This window comes from Astatotilapia calliptera, chromosome 12 (genome assembly GCF_964374335.1).
Source record: "Astatotilapia calliptera chromosome 12, fAstCal68.1, whole genome shotgun sequence".
NCBI lineage: Eukaryota > Metazoa > Chordata > Actinopteri > Cichliformes > Cichlidae > Astatotilapia > Astatotilapia calliptera.
In genome coordinates, this window is record NC_137433.1 from 14,513,753 (window position 1) to 14,534,663 (window position 20,911).

Below are 20,911 nucleotides of genomic sequence, written 5' to 3' on the forward strand. Positions count from 1 at the left end.
TCATTCCTCTGAGTGTTACGTATTTTTCTTTCTCCTTTCTGGAGAAAAGGTTGTGTTACACAAAAGGGTGGGGGGGGGGGGGTTGGAGTAATACACACGCTGGGCAAGAGAATTGTCTGAGCAGATGACAGAATTAACATTTGCTGTGTTTTTTTTTAACCATCCCCCATCCTCCTCTTACTCTGTCCACTGTTTGGAGAGCCTGTCAGGGCCTTTAAATTCTGGGTGTGTAGAAAAGGTTGCAGCTAGTCTCAATGAAGAATGACTGATCCATTAATAAGTCTAGGCTAAGAGTTTAGATCATTTCAGTTTCTAGATTTAGAATCCAGATATTAAGCAATGTGGTAAAAAGCATTGTGAAGCCCGCAGAACTCCTATAAACTCTGCTTAGGAGCAGAAAAAGAAGAGATGTCCTCTGAATGGGTTTCAGACTGTGATGAACAAGACAGATACACAGGTACAGACGTCCAAGTGCATGAAAACCTGCTAAAATCATTTAGTTCGTACTGTCTCAGACTCAGAGGACAGTGACGCAGAAAAGGAAAACAGACTGCGTGGGATTTGATTTTAAGAAAACTATGGTGTTGTGCAATCTTATCGATGGGGGATATGACTACTGCTGTGAAGAATGCTGCAGAAATCTCGGACTACAGTAAGGTCAAGCACAGGGCTTCTGAGCTGGAACTAACACAGAGCTGGATAACTTTAGTTATTACTATTGCTGTTATTATTACAGCACAAATGGAATGATTTTATTTGTTGGAAGCTAATATGTTACAACAGTGTAAAGGATGTGAATGATGTTATAGATAATGCAACAGTTCTAGCATTTGTTTTTTTTGGCAGCTATAGTTTCTGAAGGAAAGTCAGTGGATGATAACCACAAAGAGAAGATAGGCAACCCTACAAGGCCTTAAATCAACCTGCAAAAGGTGACATGGCCACAGGTAGTACGCACACATTGTTTGATGTCTGCAGTGCAGACAAGAGAAACCAGAGCACAGAGTCGACTGAAAATGGGGCTGACATCAGTGTTGTACGTGTCTGTAATTTCCTATATGTCAGCATTTCAAGCAGAGTGCTGTGCATTATGTTTAATGTGTGTGCACACAGACCTGAACTGAGCATCAGAAACTATTGGGCAGGAAACAATGACATCAGAGAGAGAGAGAGAGAGAGAGAGAGAGAGAGAGAGAGAGAGAGGAACAGAGTTGGGGGAGGGAAGGCGAGAGTGAAAGTGAGAGAGAAAGACTGTAATCCAGCAGGCTCACTAGGTACAAATGGAAACAGATTCATAAAAGTCAACCCTGCTCTGTTCTCGTCATTCTGACTTGGATGCCAGAGGCCTTGACACACCGGTAGGATGCTGGATATGTGGCTGAGTTCTCTGTTTCACATTATTAATCCTTTAAAGGGTTTCTGAGTGGAATCATGTCAGTTAGGTTGCTCTCAGCTGAAATCACTCCTTCAATAAAACATTGCTAATGTAAGCATGGAAGGGAAAATAGGTTAGGGAAGGGTGATTTTGATTCAGGTCATAAGAAAAGGGGGGAAAAAAGGCTTAGAATTTTTCTTTTCGTCCTGTGTGTGTCTGCTGTGATTCAGCAGATCCACCACATCCCAGTCATCTGGGACTGTGGGACTGGAGCCACAAGTCTGATTAGGCGCAGATGTAGAGCATCCAGTATCAAGATTCCATTGAGGCATCTTTGTTAACTCAGTACAAAAGTCTCTTTCGTTTGATTTACATTTTCAACACACCAGCATGTAAACAAGCCAGTAATTTGCTTATCTTATGAAAGATGAGGGGCCTGCCAATACTGCCGATTCCACCCCACTGAAGCAGCGCTGGGACTTATGAGGCTCACTAAAAACTAAACACTGGAAAGGCAAAATGAATCAAGATCAGGTTTAATTTTAATAGGAGTTCACCGATGTTGTTTTGAAAACTAAAAACACTGACAAGGAATTGGAAAAACAGATCAAACTTCAGCTTATGCAACTGAACAGATTAGTCTTGGCAGACTCGCTCTGTGCGTGCGATTATTTTTGCAGCACCACAATAAATGAAACACCATGTGAGTCATGTAGCTCTATGGCAGCATGTTAAAAGTGTGCACTCTAGTGGCTGAACTGCAGAAAATGTACTGACGCACTGCAGAGTACAGATAAGAACAGAGTTAAAAACCTCTGCAAAAGAGGAAAAAGTTGCAGGAAAAAAAAATAAACACTTCATTAGTTGCTAAAAAATAAATACATTTATTACCTTTTTAATCCATCTGTAAAGTTTCTTTTTAAAAAAAAACAAAAAACCCACCACATACATAAAATGCTCTATCGGACTTAAATATGGCGACTGTGGAAGTCGTTTGAGTACAGTGAAATCACTGTTTAGTAAATACGAACAGCTGATGGACATGGTCAGCAAAAGAAAACCTGGGTAGACCATGACATTTAAACAATGCTCAGTCGGTAGTAAAAAGCCCAACACGTGGGAAGAAAATATCCCCTACACCCTTACACCTCCACCACCACCAGTACTGTAAATGTTAGCAGGATGGCTCCATGCTTTTTCCAACATGTTATCAGTCTTCTGTTGTCCGCTTTTGGTGAGCCTGTGTAATTTGTAGCTTCAATTTCCTGTTCTTGGTTGACAGAAGCAGCCCCCGGTATGGTCTTCTGCTGATGAAGCCCCTCTGCTTCAATGTGCTGCACATTAAGAGTTGCTCTTCTGCATACTTTGGTTGTATGGAGTGGTTATTTCAGTCACTGTTGCCTTCCTCTCAGCTTGAAACACTCTGGCCATTCTTCTCTAACCTCTAGTATCAACAAAGCATTTTCCCTAAGAACACTGCCACTTACTGGATGTTTTCTCTTGTTCAGACCACTCTCTGTAAACTCCAGATAGTTGTGTTGGGAAAATCCCAGCAGTTTCACAAATATTCAGACCAGCCTGTCTGCCACCAACAAACACACCACACTCAAAGACACTTAAACCAGCTTTCTTCCTCATTCTAATGCTCACTTTGAACTTTAGCAGGTTATCTTTACTGAAAGTTAAGCTTTCCACATACTTGATGGCCACCTTTTTATTTAATTTATAAGATTTAAGAGGAAGTTATGATGACTCAATGATTTCCCAGAGAAACAGTTTTTAAACAGCATTTATTTAGCTTTCTCCATACAATACATTTAATGTACAACAGCACATACTGTATTCTCAAATAACTCTCAGTATAAAATAGGGCTTCTACAATCAAGGTACAGTCATAAAATGCTCTGAGGGACATGACGACAGCAACAGTAAAACACCTTCATATAAAGCGCAGGATATTGAGAGAAGTGATTGTATTTGCCAAGCTGCTGCTGTAGGAAGCAGAACTTCAGACCCCACCTCTCAGAGCATCTGACATCCTGCAAGAACCCGTTTTATGTTTCTCTTGGTTCTGGTTTGTCAACTGAAGCGGCTCCAAATGATGATCAAATCATAAGAACATGATCTATTACTGCTGAAAATACAACTTTTGTTAACATGGGAGGATAAAATCAGGCCTTGTTTGGCTATTATATACACATAGGTGATAATACACCAAAGTCAAAGTGCACTCAGCATTATGACTGATGATCAAGCGTATCTTAACAATCATTTATTGAACTGTTTGTGACTGGAGCTGTAAAAACAGGATTGTTTCTGAGTGTTTCCTGACACAAAACACTGAATTACAGCAAAAGTATACCATACTATCACTGAAGCCACAAGAAAGCGATCTTATTTCAACATTATAAGTAAACATCAGCCAATTATAGAATGTCTTTAAAAGGAATTTTATCTGCAGATGTGCATCGGAGTGCGCGCGGGCCTATATAGCGTCGATAAATGTGTCTTTAAATAGAATACACGTAACACTGACCAGCTTTTGTGTTAGTTTGCTATTACGTAGTGCTTCTGGTGGAGGATATACATTACATATCATATCCAATTAGTATGAGAGAAGGCCTAGATACAAGGAAACGTAAAAATAGAGAGAAAGGAGAGATTTGTCTCAAGTCTTGAGGTAAGCAGTGTGTTTCGATATAATGCCCTACAGACAATCATACAGTTACAATCATTAATTCTCTATATACAAACTTCCTGATTTACATACACTGTACTGCTCCTCAGTTTGTAATTGAATAAAACTAAATATGAGACTATGGTGCAAACTTTTTCAAGCGAGGAGGGGAGTCTGACTTCACAAAGCCCGTTTTCATGATGTGGGTGATAATGAACGTTACAATATGGCTATTGAAGATGGCCTGCTTCCTCTTGCATACGTCACACATACTATCAAATATCTACAACAGTGCAAATTTTCCTGATCGATCAAAACACTTGCAAACAATTGGAAAAACTACATCAGCTCACTTTTGAAGTTGTACGGTGGACGAGAAGAATGCAAGTTGGCGATGGACAATTGTCTGAATAGATGCCGACATCGAAAACTCACATGCCTGTGCATTTAACAGTATATATTAATTAATTTGGCATGTTTTAGGGGTAACATTAACTCTGCGTACTGTGTCACACAAATGAATAAAGTCTACCGTGGCACGATGGCTCGAATGAAAGACAAAAGTAAGAGGACAAACCTGCACTCTGCCCCGCATAGCTCTGCTTGGATGTAGGCACCGGGTTTACTATCACCTTCTTAGAAGACAAGTTTGAGCTCAGAAACATATCGAGCCTAGCCCACATCTCTACAAAACACACGCTGTGCCACCTAAATGTGCATCTACTCGAGGAGGCTTCGCAAAAAAAAGGGAAAAAAAAGAAAGAAATGTATGTGCTATAGTAATAACAGTTTGCGCACTCATTAACACTACAGACTGTAACTGAGACGCGACATCAACAAGCTTTTACGAAGAGGAGGAGGCTATAGGATGCTACAGTACTAGTGCTACCTGAACATGCTACAGATTGAGACTACAAAGATGGAGGACTGATTCACATTAGCACAAAGCAGGAACCAGCTTTGCTGAGGAGCTCTACCCATTTCAGCCCACAGAGCTGCTTGCAACCAGCTGTGCCTGGAACCAACATTTGATTATTTAAAAACGCAAACCAAAGGTTGTGTGTGTCTGTGTGTCGTTTGTTTTAGGAGAAATATTGTCTTCACAAATGTTATGAACCATTTTTAAAATGACAGAAGTACCATCTATGCAGCTTGATGGATCAAGTACTTAGTAAAGCTGGCTTATTGTGTGCAGAGGAAAGCACCCCATCTGTAGTCAGTTCCTGTCATATGAAACACACATACAAACATACTCACACACATTCGCTTGCACAAGTGCACAAACCCTGAAGTTAGGAACGATTTCTATCATCACACGGCACTAGCGTTTTGATAATCTTAGAGTAAGAGCTGGGATTGCATACTGTAGCATACATCTCCTGGGAGAGGCGCCCTTCATCAATATCAGCTCATTTGTTTTTAACCACACATGCATCCACACACAGACACACACTCATACACACTGGAATAAATTTTCAAACTGGTCAAAAAATAAAAAAAAAATAAAAAAAATTTACAATCGCATGCTTTTTAACGGAATGTAAGAAAGCTCAAACCAGAGCTTCGGCTACAGCTGGGACCAAGCTGAAGCCAAAGTGTCTCCTTTGCTTTAACCAGGAAAAGCAGAGACTTAAGAATTTTGTTCTGGTGGAATTTCATAGTGTTCAAACCGTTCTCACCATCACCAAGCCATTAGTCTGGTAACAGAATTCTGAAGTGTTTTGACACACAACTGTAACGTTATGATTAAAGGGACAGCTGTCCCTTAATAAAGGACTAATATATAGTTTATCTATATAAATAGATAAACACACACATACACTTTATATGTTTTTATATATTATTTAAAATATATTCCCCCATATTAAGTGGGAGCTCTGGACCTAGTCTATTAGACCTCTGGCAACAGACACCTACTTAAAACTGACTACAACCTCACATTTCGACTGATGTCCAAATGACATATGCCATTCACACCAACAGCAAATGCAAGGTGATCAGACCTTTAAAGTAAGCTGCATTCAAAGCCTACAGTGTAGCTGTGAAACCAGTATCTATTAACATTTTCCATCTTCCTCTTCCCACTCAAACTAATGGAAAACCTGCTATTGTATTCTCTAAAGCAGGGATTCAGACTAGTTCATTTTATCTTGTATTACCATAATTTCAACAGAGCCTTTAACAACATACCAGTCATCGCTGCTCTTCAGTTACATTGCATGTGACGGAGCAGTATTTTGGTGCAAAGAAGAATGCCAAGCCTTTGGGGGAAAAAAAAAAAGACACTCTCTGCCATGCTTCTCTATAACATTTAGATAACCTGGATAAGAGATCCTTGGAGCAAAATTGTGTATATTTTGTACTTTTAGACAGGTAGACTTCAACCACAATAATTTGGCAGCTATTGATTTGGCTACAAAATCCACAGAAAAGTGCAAATATTCACTTTATTTTGTTTTTGTGACATCTTGAGTTTCTGACCTCTTTATATCTGTTCTATGCACCCATGCTTAATAAATAAGTTAATAACAAAACTCAAACATAACTCTGAAAGATCCCCTAGCATAATCTGATCAAAGTGCAGCACCCCAGCAACAACGGAAGGAGTGGAAGTGTTTGATAAGGTTCAGATAGCAGGTTCTAGATCATGGTCTTGTGGGGCTCTTCTTCTAGCTCCGAGTAAGCCACTCGCACATAAAGTAATAGATAGACTCACACACACAGAAACACTCGCATAGAGTCTAGCTTAGATCAGTCTGGCCTCTCCCTCCATGTCTGGCGGTAGATCACACACTCCTGTGAAGTGCATCTCCTTTCCCTTGCGTGCCTGTGCAGTGCCAGCTTTGGCCCCTCGCTCCCCCAGGCTGGGAGAAGGCTGTTGAGCCACAGGGTCTGGTGACGTCCCACGGGGGATTCCACCTGCCCGCCTCTCTTTCAGGAAGACCTCTAGCCGGCGCAGCATCTGCTTGGGGTTCTTTTTGGCAAACAGCTCCACCTCTGAAGGTTACGAAATACAGAAAATGTGAGATTTGCGGAGGAATGGTAATATGTGTTTTTTCCAGTGTGGAATTCAATGGATAGACCCCTAACTTAGACTAAAGGAAGACTCTTGACATTTGGGAAATCCCATATTTGCTTAGATGCTGAGTGTTGCTTTCAAACAATGATACCAATCACATATTTGTCTCTAAATATGAAGCCAAAAGCTGCAGCTTAGGTAAGAGGAAAACTATCAACGGTGTGTGAAACAGTTCACTAACCAATAACCAATTATTGAAAAAGTTCAATAATCTCATCTGTGTTAAGGATATGAAAACAGAAATGTAAAAATCACAGGTTGCCATCTGACAAAAGGCTTTGTAACAGGCTGACCTTGGACCTGTATTTTTTTTTTTTTTTTTTACTTTGCCCTTTAAAGCAGATTAATTTTCTGAGGTTTCCAGTCTTTGTGCCAATTGGCTTCTGACTGCAGCATCACAAGTAAGAGGTAGCATTAGTGTGATTATAAGCACAACCTTTCAGAACAAAGCCAGAGTCAGCGATGGTCTTCTGCTGGGTCTTCCACAGTTGATAAAGGTGCAGATACGTGGCAACGTAGAATTCGTTCAGCACGCCGACCACTTGCTGACGACGATTACACTCCCTGGTATGAACAAAACACAAAGGACAGAGGGTGTCGTGACACCCATCAAACACACTTCTGAAAATGGGATAATTAAAAAAACAAAACAAAACAAATATGAGTCTCACTTGGACAAGGCCTCCTCTCTTAGTACTTGCAGAGCGATGCGGGTCATGTTGATTGACATCACACTAAATGGAAAGTTCTAAAACAGACAAAAACACAATGAATTATTGTTAAAGCAGTAAGGGACAATCATTAAATCAAATGAACACATTTTCCCACTTTGGCTTGAACAAGCTGCCTTGTGAGAGTAAATTTTACTGCCAGGTAACACCTGTGTCGGGTGTTGTGATAATTTGTAGATGTCTCTAGCCAAGGGTAGAGTCTCTGGGTCCATCACAAAATATAGAGTATGCATCAGTCCCAGGAATCCAGTGCCACGTAGGTCAGTGGCAGGGTCTGTACCTGCAGTAAAGAAAGTAAATAAAGGCAAAGCAGCATGATGTTAGCACAGGAGTGATGTCATATTATTAATTATGAATTGAGAACTACCTTTTTACAACAAAATAGAGAGTGTCTTACCCTGAAAGCCAATGTTTTCCCAGTGTACGCCATACCGTGGACAGTCCAACTTGCTGCCAATCAGCTTCTTATAAATGGTCTGGAGGACACGCATGTGGACCGTTTGGCTGTTGTCAACAGGGCCTGTGTAAAGAAAAGTAAAACACACATGTGCAAAAGACCCAATTTTTGTTTTTGGAAACACTTAAGGAGTTTTAACTACTTGTGTGATGTTTAGACCAAACAGACCCTTCTAACACACACTCACACTGTGCAATGGCAAAGACGAGATCTCTCTCCTCCAGGAGCTCCCTGTGAAGTCGCGGAGGTCCAAAGAGGAAGTGTGTGATCGCAGCCAGACCAGTCCTGCGAATGGTTGGCTGGATGTTCTTCTGCAGGTGGACATTGAGGAAAAATTTGAAAAAGTGTACTCATTAAAACAATGTATTTATTTGTTTTCAAATGCATCATCATTCTCATACTTTATATTTTTCTATTTACTACACTTAAGACTAGTGATTTTTATGAATAAGATCTAATTCAGATTTCCTCTGTTTGTCATTCTACTTTCTTTGCAGTTTTGTTTTTAGCATTCCTTACCAGCAAATCCCCAAGGTCTGTGGTCTGAAAGTACTGCAGGGCTTCATTGAAGGGGATAAGTGGGGTTGGGTTAAAGTCCTCAGTGAGAGCTGGGAGATCAATATTACAGTTATATTATTATACCATCAACTAACAGACCAAAAATCAGCAAAGTCATTATCATTCTCCTACAAACGGCAAGATTTATCTGACCTGGCTGGGTGTGCTCTAGAGCCTCCCACTCCTGCCTGGCCTTTTCCAACTCCACATTTTCCTTATCATCTGTAAACAAAACAAAGTTGAAGAAAGAAAACGTGCCAATTCAACAAACAGCTTCATTTGGTTCACAGCTTTAACTTAGCACTCCAACAGGGTGAGCTATTTTGCTATGGTGACGTCCACCCAGTCAATCCCCTGTCATGAATCCTTCTTGTCTAACAGACCTGCACCCTCCAGGGTGCCTCCTGTGCTTCCTAAACCCAGGCAACCATAACTCCTGGGTCAGGTGTTACCTGCAATAATTGCTCTGTATCTAGGACGCACGCGCACGCACGCACGCGCGCGCACACGCACACACACACACACACACACACGAGAAGAGGATGTGAGACAAAAATCAAGGTTGTTCATGTTACCTTCAGGCTTGGGCTGGTCTCCAGCTGCCAGGGTTTGCAGAAGACCATTCTGTTTTAATGCTGAAATCTGGAAAATAAAATATTTGGAGACATTAAATTCAAGGAAGTGGCGTGCTGTTTGAAGTCAGACAGTAACAATAGGCTTTAATTACCGGCAGAGATCTGAGTGGTGCGCTGCCATTGGTGTGGTCTTTGACATTATGACCAATAACCAGTCCATTCATGATCTATAAAGCAAAAAAAAAAAAGAAGACAATATGTAGATTTTTTTAAAAGGACACAACACAAGCAAAATCTAATGAGAATGAATCAATGAGAAGTGATTTTTAAGTGTACTCACAGGCTTATGATTGGAGTGTCCATTGGTTATCTCCTCTAATGGTTTACATTCATGAGACAAACCATTTAGACCCTAACAGCAGAGCAGCAGCAGCACAGAACAGGTGCATCAGAAAAACACAATGTAAAAACAGTGCAGCATTCACCCCCTCCATGACAGAGCAACACATTATTACTGGAGGCCATATGCAATTCCTGAAAACTAATACACATATGATTAAAAAAAAATTTAAACAGTGAAATATTTAGTATAATAGGCCAAATTAAATAACAGGTATCCTTTTGAAAGTGGCCTGCTTGGAAACATGCCACTTTTACTGGGATGCTTCTTGTGTGAGGCACACTTATGCTTAAAAACTATGAAAATAATTTAAGGGTGCACATCCACTGGGGAAAATGGCAATAACCTGACTTATGTTGCACCGAAATTGCAAACACACTTACTGATCCAACTGTTTACAAATGAAACTGTACACAAGGACAGCAAAGAGGCCAGGGAGTTAGAGGTAATGTTTTGGCTAGGAAACCAAGCTGGGGATAAAGGAAATGCGCTGTCAGCTGCCACTGATAACAGAAAGGACCTTGACCTTAGACCTTAGGTTAAACACATAAGACATAAGGACTTAAAGCACATCATGTGACATTAAACAAAAGTGCAGGGCAGGAAGGGAAAAATGATTCCTCTGAGAACAATAAAAATCTCCGTAGCAACAATGGTCAGACGGCAGTACTTCTGTTTTGTTGACCAACACGGCAGGTGCTGCTTTCGGTTTTAATGGTTTTAAGTTCCTGTAAATCTAAACACTGGAATGAGATTAAAACAAAGGTCAAATAAGGTTACCTCAATGCGGGAGGCGACATCAATGTCTTCTTCCATTGCATGTGAGCGCGTTGTCTGCTGAACTTGTTTCTGATCCTGGCCTCTAAAGACTTCTGAAGTCATAAACTGAGATTGGCTGATGAGTTGATGCAAGGGCCACCATGGCTTCAGCTGCACACACTTGTAGCTACTGCAAGTATCTATGCGTTTATCATTTTCCCCTCATATATGTAGACAACACGACATCCACAGTCACCTGGTCGATTTTAGAAAGGTGTCGCCGGCAGGAAAAAAAAGTGTTGTTTGAACATCATATTCACGCAAGAGCAATAGTTGTGTGGTTTTCGATGCCAGTCTAACCACGAGTATGGATGCTGACAGGAATCTACAGATATCAGTCCACGAGAGCTGACTGGAGGAAATGGCTACCCATCAATACACAAGTTGCCTGGAAACCTGCCTCTTTTCTCTCCACCACTGACCAGCCCTGCTCTCTTTAGCCCCTCCAGAGGTGCCCGAAACCTGAATAATGACATTCCTGTTCAGGGCTGGGCTCTCCCTGTCCGAGACACTTCATCACTTTGGCACTTAAGATAAATCCAAAGTATCCCAGGCAGTATTCACAAGCACCGAAGCAGCCCTACGTCTCTGGCCTCACGTGAAATGGCATCGAACATCCGAACTCCAGCTGTGCAACGAGATGTGGGGTCATGAAGAGTTGTTGTATGGCAGGAGACACTGTGTGAAAGGCAGTGGTTTAAAAACGCAAAGTTAATAAATGGCTACACAAAAGTAACAGAAAAACCAACCAACAGGCGACAAAGACACAGAATTATGGGTTCTTCCCAGCACGTTTGGCTCATCATATCAAAAACAATAAAACAAGCAAAGGTTCATCACGTATCCTTTAAGTCACAATACATCACAACACCTGGAACAAAAATAGTTCACTTATGCGTTTACCTGTTAGGATGGGCCAAATTATTTTGCTGTGAAAAAAAAAATCTAATACCTGAACTGAAGACCCTGTTTCTTCCAATGTTGTCTCTGTGTGGGAGGGTCAGAGTATATTGCGTGGTGTAAAATAAATACCTCCTCCCAAGCACTGGTTTTCATACTTATATCTCAAGAACATTTTCAATGCATGACTTTAACTACTCTTTTCTTTTTTCCTTCTTTCTTTTTGTTTACTTTTTTACAGCGTAATATTGCTACTTTTACTAAAGCAAAAGCTCTGCACACTTTCCCATCCGTTTAAAAAAAAAAAAAAAAAAAAAAAATCACAGCAATTTTAAAATAAAAGGATAGCACTACAGAAATCAAACACACAGCCGCGACAAAAAAAAAAAACAACAACAAAAAACTAGCGAATAAGTTCAGCTTAGTGAGGTGACAGCTGCCTACAGTAACGCTCCGCCGCTCTGACAGCTACCATTATCTGTAGCAACCGAAAAGCTAGCATTATGTCAGCTAGCAACCCCGCAGGCACAAAGACGCAGCTACAGCTTCACCTCAAACGGAGAATGCCACGGCGCATATACTGCATGCAAGTCCGCCGAAATTTACGGCAAACACCACAACATTTTAATTCGTATATAAAACAATCACCTGCATTTAAGGACTCCAGTCCTAGTTAGGTTTTGACACACGAAAAGCCAGCTGCCAGGCTAACTAACGGGCTAGCAGTAGCTCTGCTGAACTGTAACAGGGATGGAGGGGGGGTCTGTCCCCAAATCCAACAGCAACACGAGAATAAATCTGCTTTTGTCTCCAAGTTCCGGCAAATGCAGCAGAAACATTGCGTCCCGCGGCCTGTCTGAAAATATTACGTGATATGAAGCATTTTAAAAGTACCTCAGTTTATGATTGTTTCTCCCTCCAATCTCAGCTTCCCTTCCCCCTGTTGTGTCGAAAAGTGATTGTCTGCCAGAAAGTGATTGCCGTCCGCGGGAGCGCGCGCAGCTGCTTAAAGCTGCAGCGCCCGGATTACTTGCGTTGCCAGCTACTTCCGTGCAACTGATATAACGTGGGGGAAAAAACCCAAACACATTTATGCCTTTGTTATTAGGCAAAGGTATGCATTTATGGAGCTTTAACGTTTCTTGTAACCGAATTATGACGCTTATCAGAAGGTTGCTTTCAGTGTGTAGCGCAGTCACGAATGACTACACGCATCACGATGGAATAATTAATGCCTACAGGTTTAGTATGTCTACTCTCGTTGTTCATATTTGTTATATTTGTTATAAGACTGTCGAATAGTAGTTAAAGACCTATTGTGCCAGTATCACCATGACTCTTTCTTGTTTGTTCAGAATAACGACTGAGAACATGGCATTTTAGCGCTAACAAAAAGTGATTGTGGCCTATAACTTGTCACTGAAACAATATTTCGGCTTCAAACTTGTTGGATATATTCCAGAAGGGTTACATGTGATATATTATATCCCAAAAACTCTCCAAGAACTGCTGAATAACTTGTACAGGAACAATAAAACTGATAATATGCAATTTCCAACCTGCCAAAAAGTGATTGTGGTCTATAACTTGTCACTGAAACAATATTTCTGCTTCAAACTTGGCGTATGTCATTCAGAAGGCTCATATGTCAAATATTACATCTCAAACAGTCTCTTAGAACTGCTGGATAACCTGTAAAGGAACATTAACATTGATAATATGCCATTTTCAGCCTGCCAAAAAGCGATTGTGGCCTATATTTTGTCACTGAAACAATGTTTCTGCTTCAAACTTGGTGGATGTCATCCAAAAGGGTTATTAATTGAAACGAAAACCAAAAACAAATAACAATTACATCCAAGTAAAGAAGAAACCACCAGTTAAAATAAACTAACAAATAGACCAGAAACAGGGGGTATAGCGGAAGCTCAACACCAGTAAACCATGGAACAACATATATATTAATTCTTTGCATACAGTAACTATGCTAACATGTTAGGAACCACAAAATAATTGAATAATCCTACAAACAAATTGCAATCAAAGCTGAACTCTAATGTTGTGAACAACACAGAAACACACACAGCAACACGAACATAAATTAATGAATTAATAAACAAATAAACAACCAATAAATGTCTCCTATAATATTTATTGGTTGTTTATTAATTCATTAATTTATGTTCGTGTTGCTGTGTGTGTTTTTGGTTTTCGTTTCAATTAATAAGTGCTGTATTGGAATGACATTTTTATTACCGTTTGTTTTGTCTTTCCTATTACTTGGTGTTCCTAATGTGTTTAAGCAGATCTCCTCCCACCTGTTTCCATTTGGCCATTATCCTTTTTTTGTATTATTTTTGAATTACAACATTTTTGAAATTTGACGTTTTATGCACAGGTTGAAAATGACATATTATCGGTATTAATGTTCTTTTAAAAGTTTTTCAGCAGTTCTTGGAGAGTGTTTGGGATATAATATGTCACATGTAACCCTTCTGGATGATATCCAACAATTTTGAAGCAGAAACATTTTTTCAGTGACAAGATATAGGTGGTAATCACTTTTTGGCAGGCTTAAAATGGCATATTATCAATGTTAATGTTCCTTTAAAAGTTATTCAGCATTTCTTAGAGACTGTTTGGGATATGATGTGCCACATATGATCCTTTTGGATGATACCCAACAAGTTTGAAGCAGAAATATTGTTTCAGTGACAAGATATAGGCCACAATCACTTTTTGGCAGGTTGAAAATTGCATATTGTCAGTTTTATTGTTCCTTAATGGTAATTTAGCAGTTCTGAGGGACTGTTTGAGATGTAATATTTGACATATGACCCTTCTGAATGACATCCACCAAGTTTGAAGCAGAAATAGTATTTCAGTGACAAGATATAGTCCACAATCACTTTTTGGCAGCTTGAAAATGGCGTAATGGTCCTTTAATAGTTATTCAACAGTCCTTAGAGACTGTTTGAGATATAATGTGTCACATGTAACCCTTTTGGATAACATCCACCAAGTTTGAAGAAGAAATAGTATGTCAGTGACAAGTTATAGTCCACAATCACTTTTTGGCAGGTTGAAAATGACATATTATCGGTATTAATGTTATTTTAAAAGTTTTTCAGCAGTTCTTGGAGAGTGTTTGAGATATAACATGTCACATAGGACCCTTCTGAAAGACATCCACCAAGTTTGAAGCAGAAACATTGTTTCAGTGACAAGTTATAGACCACAATCGCTTTTTGGCAGGTTGGAAATTGCATATTATCAGTTTTATTGTTCCTGTACAAGTTATTCAGCAGTTCTTGGAGAGTTTTTGGGATATAATATATCACATGTAACCCTTCTGGAATATATCCAACAAGTTTGAAGCCGAAATATTGTTTCAGTGACAAGTTATAGGCCACAATCACTTTTTGGTAGCGCTAAAATGCCATGTTCTCAGTCGTTATTCTGAACAAACAAGAAAGAGTCATGGTGATACTGGCACAATAGGTCTTTATTGTTTTAACTACTATTCGACAGTCTTATAACAAATATGAACAACGAGAGTAGACGTACTAAACCTGTAGGCATTAATTATTCCATCGTGATGCGTGTAGTCATTCGTGACTGCGCTACACACTGAAAGCAACCTTCTGATAAGCGTCATAATTCGGTTACAAGAAACGTTAAAGCTCCATAAATGCATACCTTTGCCTAATAACAAAGGCATAAATGTGTTTGGGGGTTTTTCCCCCACGTTATATCAGTTGCACGGAAGTAGCTGGCAACGCAAGTAATCCGGGCGCTGCAGCTTTAAGCAGCTGCGCGCGCTCCCGCGGACGGCAATCACTATCTGGCAGACAATCACTTTTGGGCACAACACCGGTAATTTCGAGTGCATCTTGGGAATTGTGGTTTCCTGTCCGACTCTATCTTCATTACGTCATCGCATTCTCGAGCTCAGGTATACAGGATCTGTGGGACATCGAGACGCCTTCCGTTACCTTTGATTCTCGCTCCTTTTTCTTGCTCAATATGTAGTAAAAAATAAAAAATAAAAATCTATTCCGAAAAGAAATAAAAAGGAAAAACGAAAACAGAAATAATAAAATAAGGTTCTGAAAATTCTAATTTACTTTTGACTTGGCACTTTCTCCCTTTCTATAAGATGAAAGAATGCGCCTAAAATTCAGACTTCAATTTAGACCACACGAGGGCACACAGATGGAAATGGGTTTGAAAAAAAAAATCAAGGCTGTCAGTGCCAAGGAGATATTTTTTTCTTTTTTTAGTCTTCCTGGTTACACAGCTTATCTGCACTGGATAATTTCCTCTTTCCTATCCAAGAATCCAAGAATTTTTTCTTTTTAGTGAAAGACTATCTCTAAATGGCTACAACTCACATTACATCTACTTACCCCCGGAACATTTGGTATGCGGTAAACAAGCTGCACTTGGGGATGCTATGCTTTAAAAATTTAAGTGCATGCAGTTATATGCAACCAAACTGGACCCCCGGATTTCTCAAAAAGCCCTATGGGGGAATTTGAAAATGGCTCCCATTTGACCTCACACTCTAAACTAAGGCTTTAGTGGCATGACATAACCGCATCATCCCGAGTAGCACAGGTTAATATATTTTTTATTAGAAATGGGAAGTCAGACCTATACTCTGCAATTAAACTAATCCAGGTCCCTGCTATCTGCCCTGCCAAGAAAATGAGCAGTTACAAAACATTTTGGATCAACTAAAACTACACAGAATAGGCAAAATGTTACACAACTGGCAGTAATGGAGGAGAGATTTCCTGTTTGGGCTGAAATCCACTGTTACTTGATCTTGGGGAATGTGCTGCTGGCTCGCATAGGACTGCTAGCTGCTGGACTCCTTACATTTCGGAGTGGCCAAACACCTGCTCGTTCTGGCAAACGCTCAGCCTGAAAACTCATCAAGGGATAGGAAGACATTTTTCATGAGCTACATTCATCACGGGTTTAAAAAGAGCCTCTAAATCCATCCATCGCCTCCCCGTCAAAGAGGAATAATTCTTATCATTATTGCTGTGCTATTTAAAAGAGGAGTTTTGGTTTCATGTTGAGCTTGGTGTTTTACTTGTGTGTGTTTTTTCCGTTACTGGGATTTGAATTTCTGTCATTTTTTAAAAATCTCTGTGATCAAATAAAAAAGTCAAGCAAATGGCACTTAAAGTGTTTAATGTTATCTGTTTTTTCCCAACAGGAAAGAGCAGAGAAATCATTCATCAACAGCATAATAAAAAGCACAAAAACACACACCCTAATGATTCTACTGTCATTTATTCAACACCGCTTTATGTTACAATAGCTCATAGCCAAATACATCTGCAAAATATCAATAAATAAAACAATGAAATAACAGTGCAATTTCGCAGAAGAGGTAGGGGCAATAAATGACTGTTTTCTGCCAAAGTGGGATGATGATGACGATGTATGAATATGTCAGAAAGCATACACTGACTTTTGCAGAAGGTCTTACCAGGACGCTGAGTCATTGAGGCCAGTGAAATTGTGACATGATTATTATTTTTCTATTTCCTTTTACAGTTTTAAATTGTTTTAATATTCATTTTTTACATGCTTGCTGATGAGTACCTGAATCAGACTTAAAACATTCTGTTCAAGGGGAAATGACTAAATCGTGTTTTCCCAAAAGAGAATTCCAATCTCTGTGACTTTTCAAATTTAACAGATAAATTCTCCAAGCTTGGCCTGATCAAATTTAGAAAAGAAAACAACAAGGAGTGAACAACACCAGAGCCACAGGTGAAAGGTCCAACCCAGACTCTTAAGATCAGTAATCCACAAACCCAACATTGCAGTTTATAGTGGTGTGGTGCTGGATATACATTTTAAATGGCATTCAGTTTCTCTTCACTTTGCAGTTTAGTGTTCACTTTGTGATCAGAACTCTTAAAGGTGTTATTATGTGCTATAAAAACCCCACAATTTTATTATATGACTGTCGCCTGCCTTTAATCAGTAGCATTATATTTACAGGGCACTTGTTTGAGACTGAATCTCTCTGAAGGATTTTAGCCTAGTTGTTTTAAAACACCCAAAAAGGGACCTGAGACACTAAAAGCCAAAGGCGATTCCTAACCTGGTTAAAAACAATGAAAGCACACAGTCTGTAAGACTGGTGTTAGAGACAATCATGGCAGATTTTCTATTTTTTAGGGAAAGAAAAACACACATTTACCGACTGCAGCAGTTTAAGCAGATAAATATGAGTTTTGTTTTGGGTTTTTTCTTTTGTAAATGAGCAGAGGCTACTTTTCTGCCACGTCTCTGGTGCCAAAGCTCAATAGACATCCAGTGTCACCAGGTAGGAGACATCTCCACGGAAACATTGTTAGCCATCCTTTTCCTGAGGTGGCTGGCAAAGTCCACCTGCGTCTGAGCGAGCACTTTGTTTATGATTGTCTTTGGGATCCAGCCCTGCCAATAACAGAGACAAAACCAGTGTCAGTTTGAATCAAATGACGCTTTTACACAAATCTAATACCAGTGAAAGGGAAGATGCAAACTTGATCATTCATACCTTTAGATCTATACTTAGTAACCAGGTGAATTTGGTCTTATTTGGGTCTTCAGCGCAGGGCTTCATAACTATGCAGGTTGGCCCGTTTTCCGCTCTGAGAAATGTAATGATTAACAGACAGTGTCACTTTAAAATAATCTGCACGCAAACAGTCTGTGCATCCATAAAGTAATGCCCCGGAGTGATGGCTCCCCATTGCTTACCTGACAACACCCCTCTGCTCAGGCATCTTTGGGTGCTGAGTGGACATTCCTGCCAGGAAGCAGGTGGAGCCTCGCCGCTTGGCACATCGGACACTGACAAAGTCCCTGGGTCCCACCACATTGCCGGGGGTCTCTGCGGATACCTCATGGGTGATCATCGTGTCCTGGCCGATCTTTTGGAGAATCTGGAGAATTCCAAAGTAAAGCATCATTAATTAACATTTCTGGATATATTTGTGTAACATGTTGTAAGTGTACGCTTTTAAAATAACAGAATAAAAGAAGCAATAACCATTAATTTTTCAACTTTCTTACTTTGACTTCTTTCACATTTGGGTTCCACTCCCCCATTTGCTCCATATTTCCAACTAGCTCTTTGTAAAGATCATCAGGATGTTGCTCCAGCATCACTTCTAGCTTGAACACCTTCCCGACATGAGGTAGCACTTTGCTCAGGACCTTGTCTCCATTCGCCTGCAGAAGAGAGGGAATGGGGACGAGAAGTGTTAAAATGTGAAGTTTCATAGCGGAGCTAATACAAAAACACTTGACTTTGATGCCAATAATGTATGCACGCACAGCAACAGTTTCAGTGGTCCAGCCGTCCTGCTCGCTGAGGATTCTGATGGCCTTTTGCAGTGCATCTTCACCTTGTTTCAAATAAGACATCTCCTCCTCATTGTAACCCTCTTCTTTAATCTGAGAACCTTAAAACCAAATTTCAATTATCTGAATTATACCTGTTTATGTCTTATTCTATGATTAAAAAAATCTGATCATGCATGACCTTTTTTTTCGCATTACAGTGACTGAAACAATCACAACAACTCACTGAGAAGAGAGTTTCGACGGTGGACTTGGCTGATCCAGTTACTGGGGCCTGGACCTGCCAGCTTGTACAGCTCATGATGAATGGCTACCATGGCATTCTTCCTCAAACCTGGAAAGCGCAGACAGAAAATACTCCGTCACTGTACCAGAACTTCCAGAAGGATTATCGAACAACATCTGTCTTCATTTTTTCTTTACTCATCAGGCTGGCATGTAGACTGCAACTTGGAATTTGTGGATGAATTTGTGGATTCGTTCACTCACCTGTCATATTCCTCATGTGCCGATAGGAGATGCCAGCACACAGTTTAAAAGTAGCAGGCAGCATTTTCAGTTTCGAAGAGCGATGAGAAAAAACTGTGTGAAGGCAAGAAGATTGCAGAGATTCAAACTCTCTCTGAGCTGTGAATGTTTTAAATGGCCCAGCTCCTGGGTCCATATATATAGGAGCACTGCCCACAAGGCCGCCTTGCTATCACTGTGCAGATAAACACACACACATTTCACTGTACAAATGGCCATGCCACCAAGGTTGCATCGCGCACGCAACAAGAATGCCCCACACTCTCACAAACACTCTGTGGGATTGTGTCCAGCATCCAGGCCTCCTCCTCGCTCACTTAAGCAGACACAGACATTAGTATATCAGTGGGTGACACTGGGAAAAAACAGCCTTTCGTCAGCAATGAAAACACCCAAAAGAGAGGTCAGTGCGAGAGACCCTGAGTGACTCATACCATCCCTTCATGGCCCATTACATGCTAAACACTCTCTGGAATTTGAGGGCAAAAATTTTCCATTCAGTTAGGCTTGTTTCTTCTCCCAGTATGACTGAACCCTGAATGGTACTTGGAAATATAAATGAGTGAAATGATCAGACATTAACTTTAATGTTGTGCTTGGAGACTTTGGGCTCCCTTTAACAAAAACAACAGCAAAATGTGTTTGAAGATGGCTTTAAATGGACAATGTTCGTAAGACATCTGCTGTAAAGGGTTTTGCTCGTGTTTTTAAGTCTCAGAGACCTTAACTGCAAAGGTTTCAGCTATGGATAAATAGGGTGGATTTTCATAAACTATCTCAGTGGCTATTTCTGAGAATCTTTTTAAGGTTTTTAGGATTTATTGTTGTATATTTTTTTCTACAGAAAATGTTTAGACCACATTTAGCTATGTCACCATGTGGGGCAGCATTGTTCCTTATCAGTGAGCAAATAAAAGGAAGATGCACAGGCCACGGCCCTGTGTTTCTTCACACTCTACATTACATATTAAATGATTTCCCTTTGGGAATTTTTATTTACGTTAGGGCAAAAGATAAAAAAAAAAACAAAAAACTTTTAAGAACAAAAATGGTTGATTTTGCAACAATATGTGTATAAAACAAGCATTAAAACCACATCTATGCACTGAGCTGTAGTTATCCAGAGCAAAAAGTAACCCTGAGGTCGAAGGAAGTACGTAACTGTGGGTGATTCTGACAAAAATGCATATTCTGAGTGTTTTGACTGTGAAGAAACAGGGAGAGTGTCAAAATGTTTTGTTTTGTTCAAGTGCAAACTGACAGGAAGTATGAATAACAATTTGCTGCTGAGAACTGAACATCCTTAAACATCTTTTTTACATTTACAGTATTTATCACGGCCGATATTCTGACAACAGCTCATACAAAACAGATGTACAGAAGCGTTCCTTATACTAGGAAAACTGACTTTGTATAACATACTTTAGGATTA

General features: G+C 40.0%; 2 protein-coding genes across 3 annotated transcripts; both read right to left on the bottom strand.

Annotated features, from left to right (window-relative positions):
- Nucleotides 1-6,485: 6,485 nt before the first annotated feature.
- elmod3 (ELMO/CED-12 domain containing 3) lies at nt 6,486-12,596 on the bottom strand. Of its 2 annotated transcripts, none has more exons than XM_026187905.2 (13): nt 12,466-12,596; nt 10,633-11,349; nt 9,793-9,864; nt 9,605-9,679; nt 9,453-9,519; nt 9,031-9,099; nt 8,839-8,927; nt 8,507-8,630; nt 8,260-8,382; nt 8,012-8,142; nt 7,803-7,879; nt 7,568-7,695; nt 6,486-7,049 (listed from the first exon to the last, which is right to left on the bottom strand). In XM_026187905.2, exons 2-13 carry the CDS (start codon nt 10,732-10,734, stop codon nt 6,799-6,801), a joined length of 1,308 nt encoding a protein of 435 aa, XP_026043690.1. In that variant the 5' UTR covers nt 10,735-11,349; nt 12,466-12,596; the 3' UTR covers nt 6,486-6,798. The 2 variants fall into 2 exon arrangements, with proteins under 2 accessions (XP_026043690.1, XP_026043691.1); XM_026187906.2 differs by having other exon boundaries at nt 12,220-12,518.
- A 4,263-nt stretch (nt 12,597-16,859) lies between these two features.
- star (steroidogenic acute regulatory protein) lies at nt 16,860-20,276 on the bottom strand. Its single transcript, XM_026188642.2, has 7 exons — nt 19,441-20,276; nt 19,178-19,285; nt 18,925-19,052; nt 18,661-18,819; nt 18,346-18,530; nt 18,143-18,236; nt 16,860-18,039 (listed from the first exon to the last, which is right to left on the bottom strand). The coding sequence occupies exons 1-7, from the start codon at nt 19,613-19,615 to the stop codon at nt 17,920-17,922; spliced, it is 969 nt and encodes a 322-aa protein (XP_026044427.1). The 5' UTR covers nt 19,616-20,276; the 3' UTR covers nt 16,860-17,919.
- Between the last annotated feature and the right edge of the window lie 635 nt (nt 20,277-20,911).

Coding starts and splice junctions, on each gene's coding strand:
- star (XM_026188642.2), bottom strand. CDS start 19,615: ATGGACCCAGGAGCTGGGCCATTTAAAACATTCACAGCTCAGAGAGAG. Junction 18,820..18,924: donor GGACCACTGAAACTGTTGCT/GTGCGTGCATAC, acceptor TCTCTTCTGCAG/GCGAATGGAGACAAGGTCCT. Junction 18,040..18,142: donor TACTAAGTATAGATCTAAAG/GTATGAATGATC, acceptor TGTTATTGGCAG/GGCTGGATCCCAAAGACAAT.
- elmod3 (XM_026187905.2), bottom strand. CDS start 10,734: ATGACTTCAGAAGTCTTTAGAGGCCAGGATCAGAAACAAGTTCAGCAG. Junction 8,928..9,030: donor TCTAGAGCACACCCAGCCAG/GTCAGATAAATC, acceptor TTGATCTCCCAG/CTCTCACTGAGGACTTTAAC. Junction 7,696..7,802: donor AGAGAGGAGGCCTTGTCCAA/GTGAGACTCATA, acceptor TGTTCATACCAG/GGAGTGTAATCGTCGTCAGC.